The sequence below is a fragment of the Akebia trifoliata genome, chromosome 2 (assembly GCF_017979445.1).
Source record: "Akebia trifoliata isolate Shusen 1 chromosome 2, ASM1797944v1, whole genome shotgun sequence".
Classification (NCBI taxonomy): Eukaryota; Viridiplantae; Streptophyta; class Magnoliopsida; order Ranunculales; family Lardizabalaceae; genus Akebia; species Akebia trifoliata.
In genome coordinates, this window is record NC_141376.1 from 6289978 (window position 1) to 6304169 (window position 14192).

General features: G+C 34.1%; 2 protein-coding genes across 2 annotated transcripts; both read left to right on the forward strand.

The window, feature by feature from the left end:
• Positions 1-3174: 3174 nt before the first annotated feature.
• On the forward strand, positions 3175-4694 carry LOC147409135 (early nodulin-like protein 2). The gene is made up of 3 exons (XM_086417496.1): positions 3175-3195; positions 3843-4029; positions 4379-4694. The coding sequence occupies exons 1-3, from the start codon at positions 3175-3177 to the stop codon at positions 4636-4638; spliced, it is 468 nt and encodes a 155-aa protein (XP_086273622.1). The 3' UTR covers positions 4639-4694.
• A 7371-nt stretch (positions 4695-12065) lies between these two features.
• Positions 12066-12940, forward strand: LOC147409136 (blue copper protein 1a-like). Its single transcript, XM_086459121.1, has 2 exons — positions 12066-12289; positions 12619-12940. The coding sequence occupies exons 1-2, from the start codon at positions 12106-12108 to the stop codon at positions 12876-12878; spliced, it is 444 nt and encodes a 147-aa protein (XP_086315247.1). The 5' UTR covers positions 12066-12105; the 3' UTR covers positions 12879-12940.
• The last annotated feature ends 1252 nt before the right edge of the window (positions 12941-14192 follow it).

The following is a 14192-nucleotide window of genomic DNA, read 5'->3' on the forward strand; positions in this document are numbered from 1 at the left end:
GTTTTGGAATAGGTTGATTTTTGATGAGGATGATCTCCTCAGATGATCTCTATGGTGAGGAGATCATCCTCACCAAAAATCAGCCTATTCCAAAACTTCTAGCCCCATCACAAATGGTTTACAAAAAATGGACGGTCCACGATTTTTCAACTTGTAAACATGGGGTTAGAAGTTTTGAAATGGGCTGATTTTTGGTGAGGATGATCTCTATCATGTAGGACAAAACATGTTGGGCAAATTGTGGGTAAATGGTTGGGTGCTGAACATTTCTCATATATATATAGGGGGCGGTTCAAGGGTCATACGTAAAAACCATGAAAAAAACAATGGTTTTTCAAAATATGGGTTAGAGGTTTTGGATTGAGCTGATTTTTGCAAGGATGGTCACTATGATGAGAAGATCATCCTCACAAAAAATCAGTTCAATCAGAAATTTCTAAATCCATCAAAAGTGATTTACAAATTAGTGATAAAAATTGACAAAAAAATCGACGGTCCACATTCTAAATCACTTTTAATGTGGTTAGAAGTTTCAGATTGGACTGATTTTTTTTTTAGGATGATCTTCCCATCATAGAGATCATCCTCACAAAAAATCAGCTCAATCCGAAATTTCTAGCCCATATTTTAAAAATTTATTAATGTTACATTGTTTTTACATATGTTTTCTCAGATGTCCCTTGAACCTGACCCATATATATATATATATATATATAATATATATATATATATATATAAGAAAGCAAAGAGACCAATTTTGTTATTTTTAGGGAAAATTATGAAAAAAATAAAAATTATTTCTTAAAAAAAATCAAATTTATTGATAATTATAATGAGGATACTAATTCGGCCATTAAACGGCCGATCAAATTCTCTTTCTTTTCTTTTCTCTCCTCTCAATTTTTTTTTAAAAAAAACAAAAATCGACCGGTCAAATTCTCTCTCCTTTTTAAAATTCTCTCTCCTTCCATTTAAAAAAAATGAAAATATTATATTCAGCCATTAAATGGCCGGTCAAATTCTCTCTCCTCTATAAAATTCTTTCTTCTCATTTTTTCTCTCTTTCCATTTAAAAAAAAAAACGAAAAATATATTCAGCCATTACATGGCCGGTCAAATTGTATAACATTCACCATTTCTTTTCATAATATATTCGACCATTTTTTTCATAATTTCCCCTATTTTATAAACATCAAGATTTTAAGATGATCTAAGATCTCGATTTTAAGATCTTGATCTTGTGATCTTGATCCTAAGATATTGATGTTGATCATGATCAAGATCAAGATCGTGATCATGATCAAGATCAAGATCGTGATCATGATCAAGATCAAATCGTGATCATGATCAAGATCAAATCGTGATCAAGATCAATTTTTTAAAATTGATTTCTTCATATTTGAATCTATTTAATGTGATATTTGGTTTAGTAAGGTTTGTCTAAATATTATTTCAATGATAGATTTAGTGGTTGTATACGATTTTGTTTAACAGCCGAATTAGTATCCTTATTATAATTATCAATAAATTTGGTTCTTTTTAAGAAATAAATTTTTTTTTTTGATTTTTTTCCATAATTTCCCCTATATTCAACCATTAAATGGCCGGTCAAATTCACTTTTCTTTCACAATTTCTTATAAAAAACAAATGAAAACAACTAGTAAACAAAATCGCATACAACCAGTAAATCTATCATTGAAATAATATTTAGAGAAACCTTACTAAACCAAATATCACATTAATAGATTTAAATATGAAAAAAATGATCATCACGATCACGAGCAACATCAATATCTTAGGATCAAGATCATAAAATTAAGATCACAAGATCAAGATCTTAGATCATCTTAAAATGTTGATGTTTATAAAATAGGAGAAATTATGAAAAAATATGGTCGAATATATTATGAAAAGAAGTGGTAGATGTTTATAGAATTTGACCGTCCATGTAATGGCCGAATATATTTTTCGTTTAAAAAAAAAAAAATGGACAGAGGGAGAAAACGGAGGAGTGAGAATTTTAAAAAGGAGTGAGAATTTGACAGGCCATTTAATGGCCGAATATAATATTTTCGTTTTTTTTTAAATGGAAGGAGAGAGAAAAAAGGAGGAGAGACAATTATAAAGAGGAGAGATTTGACCGGGTCAAATTTTTTGATTTTTTATAAAAAAATTAAGAGGAGAGAGAAAGGAAAGAGAAAGAATTTGACCGGCCGTTTAATGACCGAATTAGTAACCTCATTATAATTATACATAATTTTTATTTTTTTAAGAAATAATTTTTTTTCCATAATTTTCCCTTATTTTTATTTAGTTCATGCCCATTTTTGCAAAAATACACATTAAATATTTCAATATCTTTGAGGAAAATGCTGAACGGACTTCTTGGATACTGTGTTCAACACTGCACTGAGTGTGTATAAACCATAGATGCTTTTTCTTCATATGTAAATAAAAAAATCAATGGTCTGGAAAACAGCACTGCCAAGTCAGCACAGTGTTGAATGTAATGTCCAAGGAAGTCAGTGTAGAACGGCTCTGTTTTTAAGCTCCATACTATGACTCATGATGCATGATGATTCATTAGTGAACCCTAATGGATGATCATAACCATCCAATTTAATACAATTAGGACTATGGATGTTAAGTATGTAACCTTGCGTCACCTTTCTCCCTCTTTTACCAGGCCATCTTCCAAAACAGAATAAGAGAATTCCATAGGTTGACCGTTGAAGTCTCAAACTTCTAAAAACACAAGCTTGAGCCTTGAAGTCCTTGAGAAATTCTCTCAACCGGCCAACAACCCACATAGCAGCCTTTGTTTGCTTAAATGGAAAACTGCCAAAGACTCTTCAATGTACTTGATGACACTAGACCCACCACTTCATTGACTTAGTAGTTAGTAACTGTGGGGGACTTTTATCAATTATACCTCAGATGATTGATATAAAAAATTTAGATTCACCAATATTTTCTTTGTAGTAATGGAATATTTGTCAATTCCACTTCAACATTCAAATCAAGTTAAGAATAATTAACAACCAATTTATGCCTTGCAACAAGTAAAATCACATATCTCTCCCCCTTAGTTTCACCTTCATTTATAAGGTTTCCTACATTCAATGATCATAAATCATACTCGATGATCACAACCTTGATCAACAAGGTTCACAATGGCTTCATCAGTTTTTGAGGTATGATAAGATCACTTTCCGCTATAATTTGGCTCACAAGTTGAGCAAAGAAAGAACTCCAAGGGATTGGCCTAGTGGCAAGCCGAGTTTTGATAAGTTCCTTAGGAAGGGTAGGTCAAGTGTTTGAAACCCCTTGAACTAATGAATAACTTGGGGCCACCCTCCAGGGTTCAGTTGACCCAAGACTCAACCAATTGCACGTAGGACCTCTGTGGGGGCAGTGCGTGTGACTCTGGGATTAGTCTCACCCGAAGGGTGAGGATAGCCACGATAAGCACACAAAAAAAGGGTTGGGAAAATAAAATAATTGAATCTTGAAGAAGTTAGGAATATGGACTAATAGGGATTTGATAACAAGTTCGTACTCCTAATGGAGTAACCAGGTTAGTACCATTTGGTGTCATTTTCGATTGATCTTTGTTGATAAAAGAAGGGAAGACCTTCGAGAGGCCTACCATCGACAAATTATGGAACTAATATTTAAGACTTCTGCTCTCTTTTTTCCTTCTCTTACCTACCAAAGTAAGAACATAATGTTTACTTTGTGTTTCTCTTTCCCTATATAAACCCAGTATAGTCTTGCCTTCTCACCATCTCATTTCACATCTTACTCCTAATTGAGCTCTATTTTGGTATTCTAACAGCAGATTATGGCTTTCAGATGTGGGATTAATTATGCACAAGGACTCATCCTTCTTGTAACTGTCTCCATATTGTTGACAGTTAGCCTCGCGGACACTATCAATGTCGGAGGGTCTGAAAACTGGCGCTTCGGCTTCAATTACACTGATTGGGCTTTTCGAAATGGTCCATTTTACCTGAATGACACTCTAGGTCAGTACTACTAACTTCAACTTGATTCATTATGGTCCCTAAAGAAGCACTACAGCAAGATTTGAAATCTCGTCCCAAAGTAATGCTTCATTTAGGAGAACGTTAAATCTAGATAGACCGCTTCAATTGAGATATTCCAAGATAATTTGAAACTTTCTAATGTTTTATTTTGATCGAAATATTTCAAGATGGTACAAAACTTTAAACCATGTAGTACATGACATATACTACGTCGACCGACGTGGAAAGAAAAGCACCCATTGCACTATGTGCTACATTTGTGCAAGAAACTTGTAGATATATAAGACCTTAATGAAGTAATAAATTGTTTGTGATGTTGTTGTTACAGTCTTTAAATATGAACCACCCAACAGCACCACCTTTCCTCACAGCGTTTACTTGCTGCCAAACTTCTTGAGCTACCTGAGGTGTGATATGAAGAGAGCGAAACTGGTGGCTGATGTGACACAAGGAGGTGGAGAAGGGTTCAAGTTTGTGTTGGATAAGTGGCAGCCTTATTACTTTGCTTGCGCCGAGCGTGATGGGACTCATTGCAAGGCCGGATTAATGAAGTTTGTTGTGATGCCTATTCCTTTTTCCCGTGATTAGAAAGGCAGGCCAGGGAAGATGTAGTGCTGCTGCTTATTAGCCCCTCTCTCTCTTTCTCACACCACACCACACACACACACATAAAGACATCTATATGTTTGTTTTTATTTTATTTGGGGTACTATATATATATATATATATAGGTTTTAGAGAGAGATTTGAGAGGATGATATCTGAATAAATGTATTGGTGGCGTATGGTTTTATGTGATAAGAAGACCAGCTTCTATTTTCTAATATACAGCTCTATATCATTTTAAATATCACTTTCTTTTAACGGTCCTTGCTTAGTCGAAGAAATTCCATAAAAAAGTGTTAGCTAGTTAACTTATTGGTATATCCATGGATGATGATACTGTGGACCTGGATCCAATTCCTGCCATCATTGAATTATTGATCTCATTAAAAACAGGCCTACAGATCAACAAAATAAAGTAGGAATCTTATGAAATAATGATAAACTGATGCTCTCAAACCTGATCACGCTCTTTGTACACTCCCTAACGTGACAGTGCATAAAACCATAGATATTTTCCTTGTGATAGAGAAAGAGGATATGAACTCACTTCCAATAAAAGAACTTAGAACTTGGTTGAGTACTATTAACTATGGCAGGAATTTTAGCTAGCATAGCATATGTTTATAAAAATTTAGATGAATGCATACCTCTTGCATACCAACTGATTCAGAAGCTTGTTTCCTTTTGTCAGCTAGAAGTAACATCATACGGGTATACTCGGATGGAATGCTACGTTGTATGCTCATTTTGGAACCTGTGAGGAAAAAAAAAGAGAAAACATCACAAACAACAACATTTAGTACACACGGAAGCTCAAATTGGCAAGGAGTAAGGATGGGATCATCCTCCCCATCTGGGTGGTAAATGTGAGACATGGTATTTCCTAGAAAAAAAAAGACCCGATTAGATGGTAAATTAATCCTTTATCATTTACGGGGTGCTAAGAGCTTCATCGCATAGAAAATTCAAGAGTTTAAGCTTTGTCAAGAAGTCTAGTTTGTTGTATCCATCAACACCTTCATTAAAACACTTCAAAGAAAAATCCTCCAATCCTTGGTGGAACTTAGATAAGCATTTTCCAAGGGCTTGCAACCATGAATTTCCGCTGCTTAATTGGACTTAAAAGGTGTTTAAAAGTAGGAAAAATATAAACCTTATTAACTCATAGATTAAAAAATATAAACCAAAGGTCTTTCCACTAAGGATAAAACATAGATAAAAAAAATATAGACCAATCCCGTACAAAGTTTTTGAAGCTCCATAGTGCGGATAATTTATACTGCCAGGTTGAAATGCACACTCAACACAAAGAACACAAAAATTAGGAATAGATGTTGAAACTCCACAGAGACTATTATTACCTATACTGGAAGTGATCTTCCACATGCCATTCGAACATATTGAATAGCATACCAATGTAAAGCATAGGCTCTGTTATTCCTGAAATACACCCAACAAAAGTCACAGAGAGACTCAAAGCATAACAATTAGAAATAATACAAATATTATTTAAGTGTGAAACTTTAAAGTCATCCCAATATCAGAATAGAAATCCATAGAAAACGCAATACAGACTTGGGCAGTTGAGAAACATCGACAATTATACCAACAAGCACTTGTTAGTGATTTTTTAGTGAGATATTACTTTGCAAAAAACATGAAGTCAACTACAATTAAGTATCCATAATTTAAAATTCAGTCAAAAACTACACAATACAATGATCTTGTTTGAGTGGGATTGTCATCCAAAATCATGCCTCTCCTTTTCTCCCCTTTAACCATGATTGGTCCTTTTAGACAACTTAACCAAATTTTATGTTGTTGTAATATAATATGTAGCAAAGCAAAAGTGATTAGGATTTTGTAGCCCAATGATCTGATTAAATATGAAAGTGATTAGGTGAAGGCTTATAGACCTCGGATTTTTGGGATAAGGTTCTGATGATCATAAAGGTAGAACTTAAGCATCTAATTCTAACTTCGTAAGTTCTCATGTAATACTGGAAGGAAATGTTTACTTACCATTAGGAACAATATACAACTTGTAAGGAAATGATACTTACATTTGACTCAAAATTAGGGTTTGATAAATTAATGGTGAGGTTTCTCATCACAAACACCACCAGCACATCAAAGATTAAGTCACCATTGCTAACATCCTAAATTCAACAATGGAAAAAGGGGGAAAAATCAGAATCTTTATTGAAATAAAATGGAGTTTGGCTTTGAAGTCATGAAATTGAACTCAAATCAATCCCCAACCCAAACTCAAGAACTCCAAATCTGTCAATCTTTCTGTTACAATCTCTCCAAAACTTCTCCCAAAACTCATCAAATGCACTCTCAATTACATTAAATTCCAATCAAGTAATCTATGTTGCCATATTGTACAATGCGTTTATCAAATAACCTTTCAACCTACGAATATCATATATCAACTGTACAGATTCATATAGTATAGATCCATCCAACCTACATTGTTTCAAAACAATATAAATTACAAGAGAAATGGAGTTCAAAAGAAACCCTAAAATTATCGAATTTTTATATAATGGATCTTTGTTCTAGTTTAACACAAAGAGAGCTCCCACGAATTCCATATTAACACAGTTCAAAAATGGTCTGAACCTATTATAATCTAATCCTAAAAGATCAAAATCCTATTATCATAATCATTTGACCTAAAGAGAATCTTTATCATCGAAGAAAAACAAGGAAGAAATATAAATAGATCGAAGATGAGGAAATTGATACTCAAAACCATTACTAATCAAGATGGATTTATAAGATTTGAGAAAACAACAAGATTTACCACAGAGAATGACTGCTAACAAGATCAAAGACCCACAATTTCTTCAGGATCCATCCATGGTGTTAGGGTTTGTGCTCTCTCTCTCTCTAAGGTGGGAAATAGAATGATAGATCTCTCTTTTCGAACAATTTTTTGAACTTAGGAAAAATAAAAATCCTAAAAGGATAAAATCCTCACTTGAGTTTGATTCGAAGATTAGGAGGAAAAGGAGAAGGCGAAGACGACGACTGAATCCATAAAGTGAGGGAAAAATATGATTAGAGAAGAATTTCAAAGAAAGTCCTATGTTGAGGAGAAACGTACCTGGAGTGACGATCTTGGAGGAAAACCTTGAACTTCACTCGATCGTGCGTATTAGGGTAAAAATGACTTTTCACATTTGTCTTTCATAACAACAACACAATTGAACGAAAACAGAGTCATCTTTCATGGGACAACAAATGAAGGCTGTCGTTGCATAACTACTGCTTTGGTAAGTCATTAATACCGCTATTTAGATGTTGCTATTTGCCTTTTATGACATAGTGGAGAGGTTGTTTTCGAGTTTGAGATGGGAGACGAAAGACAGCGAGAGTGAGAGTTTGAGACGAGAGACAAAGATCGAGTAAGTTCAATTTTGTGCGACTAAATGACTATAGCAACGGTTACAATCAGACTGTCACTAAAAGTTGTTGTTATAAAACTTTTTTCCTGTAGTGCTCTCAATATATATATATATATAAGGTCCCGTTCGGCACCCAACCATTTACCCAACAGTTTGCCCAACATGTTTTGTGTTACATGGGTTAGAAGTTTTGGAATAGGTTGATTTTTGATGAGGATGATCTCCTCAGATGATCTCTATGGTGAGGAGATCATCCTCACCAAAAATCAGCCTATTCCAAAACTTCTAGCCCCATCACAAATGGTTTACAAAAAATGGACGGTCCACGATTTTTCAACTTGTAAACATGGGGTTAGAAGTTTTGAAATGGGCTGATTTTTGGTGAGGATGATCTCTATCATGTAGGACAAAACATGTTGGGCAAATTGTTGGGTAAATGGTTGGGTGCTGAACATTTCTCATATATATATAGGGGGCGGTTCAAGGGTCATACGTAAAAACATATGAAAAAACAATGGTTTTTCAAAATATGGGTTAGAGGTTTTGGATTGAGCTGATTTTTGCAAGGATGGTCACTATGATGAGAAGATCATCCTCACAAAAAATCAGTTCAATCAGAAATTTCTAAATCCATCAAAAGTGATTTACAAATTAGTGATAAAAATTGACAAAAAATCGACGGTCCACATTCTAAATCACTTTTAATGTGGTTAGAAGTTTCAGATTGGACTGATTTTTTTTTTAGGATGATCTTCCCATCATAGAGATCATCCTCACAAAAAATCAGCTCAATCCGAAATTTCTAGCCCATATTTTAAAAATTTATTAATGTTACATTGTTTTTACATATGTTTTCTCAGATGTCCCTTGAACCTGACCCATATATATATATATATATATATATATATATATAATATATATAAGAAAGCAAAGAGACCAATTTTGTTATTTTTAGGGAAAATTATGAAAAAAATAAAAATTATTTCTTAAAAAAAATCAAATTTATTGATAATTATAATGAGGATACTAATTCGGCCATTAAACGGCCGATCAAATTCTCTTTCTTTTCTTTTCTCTCTCCTCTCAATTTTTTTTTAAAAAAAACAAAAATTCGACCGGTCAAATTCTCTCTCCTTTTTAAAATTCTCTCTCCTTCCATTTAAAAAAAATGAAAATATTATATTCAGCCATTAAATGGCCGGTCAAATTCTCTCTCCTCTATAAAATTCTTTCTTCTCATTTTTTCTCTCTTTCCATTAAAAAAAAAAACGAAAAATATATTCAGCCATTACATGGCCGGTCAAATTGTATAAACATTCACCATTTCTTTTCATAATATATTCGACCATTTTTTTCATAATTTCCCCTATTTTATAAACATCAAGATTTTAAGATGATCTAAGATCTCGATTTTAAGATCTTGATCTTGTGATCTTGATCCTAAGATATTGATGTTGATCATGATCAAGATCAAGATCGTGATCATGATCAAGATCAAGATCGTGATCATGATCAAGATCAAATCGTGATCATGATCAAGATCAAATCGTGATCAAGATCAATTTTTTAAAATTGATTTTTCTTCATTTGAATCTATTTAATGTGATATTTGGTTTAGTAAGGTTTGTCTAAATATTATTTCAATGATAGATTTAGTGGTTGTATACGATTTTGTTTAACAGCCGAATTAGTATCCTTATTATAATTATCAATAAATTTGGTTCTTTTTAAGAAATAATTTTTTTTTTTGATTTTTTTCCATAATTTCCCCTATATTCAACCATTAAATGGCCGGTCAAATTCACTTTTCTTTCACAATTTCTTATAAAAAACAAATGAAAACAACTAGTAAACAAAATCGCATACAACCAGTAAATCTATCATTGAAATAATATTTAGAGAAACCTTACTAAACCAAATATCACATTAAATAGATTTAAATATGAAAAAAATGATCATCACGATCACGAGCAACATCAATATCTTAGGATCAAGATCATAAAATTAAGATCACAAGATCAAGATCTTAGATCATCTTAAAATGTTGATGTTTATAAAATAGGAGAAATTATGAAAAAATATGGTCGAATATATTATGAAAAGAAGTGGTAGATGTTTATAGAATTTGACCGTCCATGTAATGGCCGAATATATTTTTCGTTTAAAAAAAAAAAATGGACAGAGGGAGAAAACGGAGGAGTGAGAATTTTAAAAGGAGTGAGAATTGACAGGCCATTTAATGGCCGAATATAATATTTTCGTTTTTTTTTAAATGGAAGGAGAGAGAAAAAAGGAGGAGAGACAATTATAAAGAGGAGAGAATTTGACCGGGTCAAATTTTTTGATTTTTTATAAAAAAATTAAGAGGAGAGAGAAAGGAAAGAGAAAGAATTTGACCGGCCGTTTAATGACCGAATTAGTAACCTCATTATAATTATACATAATTTTTATTTTTTTAAGAAATAATTTTTTTTTCCATAATTTTCCCTTATTTTTATTTAGTTCATGCCCATTTTTGCAAAAATACACATTAAATATTTCAATATCTTTGAGGAAAATGCTGAACGGACTTCTTGGATACTGTGTTCAACACTGCACTGAGTGTGTATAAACCATAGATGCTTTTTCTTCATATGTAAATAAAAAAATCAATGGTCTGGAAAACAGCACTGCCAAGTCAGCACAGTGTTGAATGTAATGTCCAAGGAAGTCAGTGTAGAACGGCTCTGTTTTTAAGCTCCAATACTATGACTCTGATGCATGATGATTCATTAGTGAACCCTAATGGATGATCATAACCATCCAATTTAATACAATTAGGACTATGGATGTTAAGTATGTAACCTTGCGTCACCTTTCTCCCTCTTTTACCAGGCCATCTTCCAAAACAGAATAAGAGAATTCCATAGGTTGACCGTTGAAGTCTCAAACTTCTAAAAACACAAGCTTGAGCCTTGAAGTCCTTGAGAAATTCTCTCAACCGGCCAACAACCCACATAGCAGCCTTTGTTTGCTTAAATGGAAAACTGCCAAAGACTCTTCAATGTACTTGATGACACTAGACCCACCACTTCATTGACTTAGTAGTTAGTAACTGTGGGGGACTTTTATCAATTATACCTCAGATGATTGATATAAAAAATTTAGATTCACCAATATTTTCTTTGTAGTAATGGAATATTTGTCAATTCCACTTCAACATTCAAATCAAGTTAAGAATAATTAACAACCAATTTATGCCTTGCAACAAGTAAAATCACATATCTCTCCCCCTTAGTTTCACCTTCATTTATAAGGTTTCCTACATTCAATGATCATAAATCATACTCGATGATCACAACCTTGATCAACAAGGTTCACAATGGCTTCATCAGTTTTTGAGGTATGATAAGATCACTTTCCGCTATAATTTGGCTCACAAGTTGAGCAAAGAAAGAACTCCAAGGGATTGGCCTAGTGGCAAGCCGAGTTTTGATAAGTTCCTTAGGAAGGGTAGGTCAAGTGTTTGAAACCCCTTGAACTAATGAATAACTTGGGGCCACCCTCCAGGGTTCAGTTGACCCAAGACTCAACCAATTGCACGTAGGACCTCTGTGGGGGCAGTGCGTGTGACTCTGGGATTAGTCTCACCCGAAGGGTGAGGATAGCCACGATAAGCACACAAAAAAAAGGGTTGGGAAAATAAAATAATTGAATCTTGAAGAAGTTAGGAATATGGACTAATAGGGATTTGATAACAAGTTCGTACTCCTAATGGAGTAACCAGGTTAGTACCATTTGGTGTCATTTTCGATTGATCTTTGTTGATAAAAGAAGGGAAGACCTTCGAGAGGCCTACCATCGACAAATTATGGAACTAATATTTAAGACTTCTGCTCTCTTTTTTCCTTCTCTTACCTACCAAAGTAAGAACATAATGTTTACTTTGTGTTTCTCTTTCCCTATATAAACCCAGTATAGTCTTGCCTTCTCACCATCTCATTTCACATCTTACTCCTAATTGAGCTCTATTTTGGTATTCTAACAGCAGATTATGGCTTTCAGATGTGGGATTAATTATGCACAAGGACTCATCCTTCTTGTAACTGTCTCCATATTGTTGACAGTTAGCCTCGCAGACACTATCAATGTCGGAGGGTCTGAAAACTGGCGCTTCGGCTTCAATTACACTGATTGGGCTTTTCGAAATGGTCCATTTTACCTGAATGACACTCTAGGTCAGTACTACTAACTTCAACTTGATTCATTAAGCACTACATCAGGACTTGAAATCTTGTCCCAAAGTAATGCTTCATTTAGGAGTAAGTTAAATCTAGATAGACCGCTTCAATTGAGGTATTCCAAGATAATTTGAAACTTTCTAATGTTTTATTTTGATCGAAATATTTCAAGACCATACAAAACTTTAAACCATGTAGTACATGACATATACTACACCGACCAACTTGGAAAGAAACCCATGGCACTATGTGCTACATTTGTGCAAGAATCTTGTAGATATATAAGATCTTAATGAAGTAATAAATTGTTTGTGATGCTGTTACAGTCTTTAAATATGATCCACCCAACAGCACCACCTTTCCTCACAGCGTTTACTTGCTGCCAAACTTCTTGAGCTACCTGAGGTGTGACATGAGGAGAGCGAAGCTGGTGGCTGATGTGACGCAAGGAGGTGGCGAAGGGTTCAAGTTTGTGTTGGATAAGTGGCAGCCTTACTACTTTGTTTGCGCCGAGCGTGATGGGACTCATTGCAAGGCCGGATTAATGAAGTTTGTTGTGATGCCTATTCCTTTTTCCCGTGATTAGAAAGGCAGGCCAGGGAAGATGTCGTGCTGCTGCTTATTAGCCCCTCTCTCTCTTTCTCTCTCTCTCTCCTCTCTCTCACACACACACACACACACACACACACAATAAGATATCTATATGTTTGTTTCTATTTTATTTGGGGTACTACATATATATATAGGTTTTAGAGAGAGATTTGAGAGGCTGATATCTGAATAAATGTATTGGTGGCGTATAGTTTTATGTAATAAGAAGTCCAGTTTCTATTTTCTTATATAAAGCTCTATATCATTTTAAATCTCACTTCCTTTTAACAGTCCTTGCTTAGTTGAAGGAATCTTCCATAAAAAAGTGTTGACTATTTGACTTATTGGTAAAGTCTATGGATGATGATACTTTGAACTTGGATTGAATCAACAAAATAAAGTAGGAATCTTATGGATTAATGATAAACTAATGCTTTCAAACCTGATCACGTTCTTTGTACACTCCCCGACGTGGCAGTGCATAAAACCATATATATTTTCCTTGTGATAGTAGGAATCTTATGGATTAATGATAAACTAATGCTCTCAAACCTGATCACGCTCTTTGTACACTCCCTGACGTGGCAGTGCATAAAACCATATATGTTTATCACAAGGAAAATATATATGGTTTTATGCACTGCCACGTCAAGGAGCATACAAGGGGTATCGGGCTTGAGAGATTCAATTTATCATGGCTCAATCTTATATCATCCTTTTAACGGTCCTTGCGTAGTTGAAGGAATCTTCCATAAAAAAAGTGTTGGCTAGTTGGCTTATTGGTAAAGTCTATGGATGATGATACTGTGGACCTGGATTCAATTGTGACCATTATTGAATTATTGATCTCATTAAAAACAGGCTTACGGATCAACAAAATAAAGTAGGAATCTTATGGAATAATGATAAACTGATGCTCTCAAACCTGATCACACTCTTTGTACACTCCCTGATGTGGCAGTGCATAGAACCATAGATAATTTCTGTGTATCTCAAGGAAAAAGATCTATGGTTCTATGCACTACCACGTTAGGGAGCATACAAAGGGCATCAAGTTTGAGAGCTTCAGTTTATCACAGTTCAATTTTATATCATCCTGTCATTTTTGTTCCAGAATTTTGCTCCCCACCCCCCAACTCTTTACACATACTTTTAAATAAAATGAAAATCAGGAAGTTTCATGAGTTCTCCAAAATAACATTTTTGAACTCCTTATAGGCAACTATGATACGTTCCAAAAACTCAATGCTCCGTTAATATGACAGCAATGGTGTGTTACCTTCCAATTTATATGATTCTGCTTTCATCT

Coding starts and splice junctions, on each gene's coding strand:
- LOC147409135 (XM_086417496.1), top strand. CDS start 3,175: ATGGCTTCATCAGTTTTTGAG. Junction 3,196..3,842: donor TGGCTTCATCAGTTTTTGAG/GTATGATAAGAT, acceptor TTCTAACAGCAG/ATTATGGCTTTCAGATGTGG. Junction 4,030..4,378: donor TTACCTGAATGACACTCTAG/GTCAGTACTACT, acceptor TTGTTGTTACAG/TCTTTAAATATGAACCACCC.
- LOC147409136 (XM_086459121.1), top strand. CDS start 12,106: ATGGCTTTCAGATGTGGGATTAATTATGCACAAGGACTCATCCTTCTT. Junction 12,290..12,618: donor TTACCTGAATGACACTCTAG/GTCAGTACTACT, acceptor ATGCTGTTACAG/TCTTTAAATATGATCCACCC.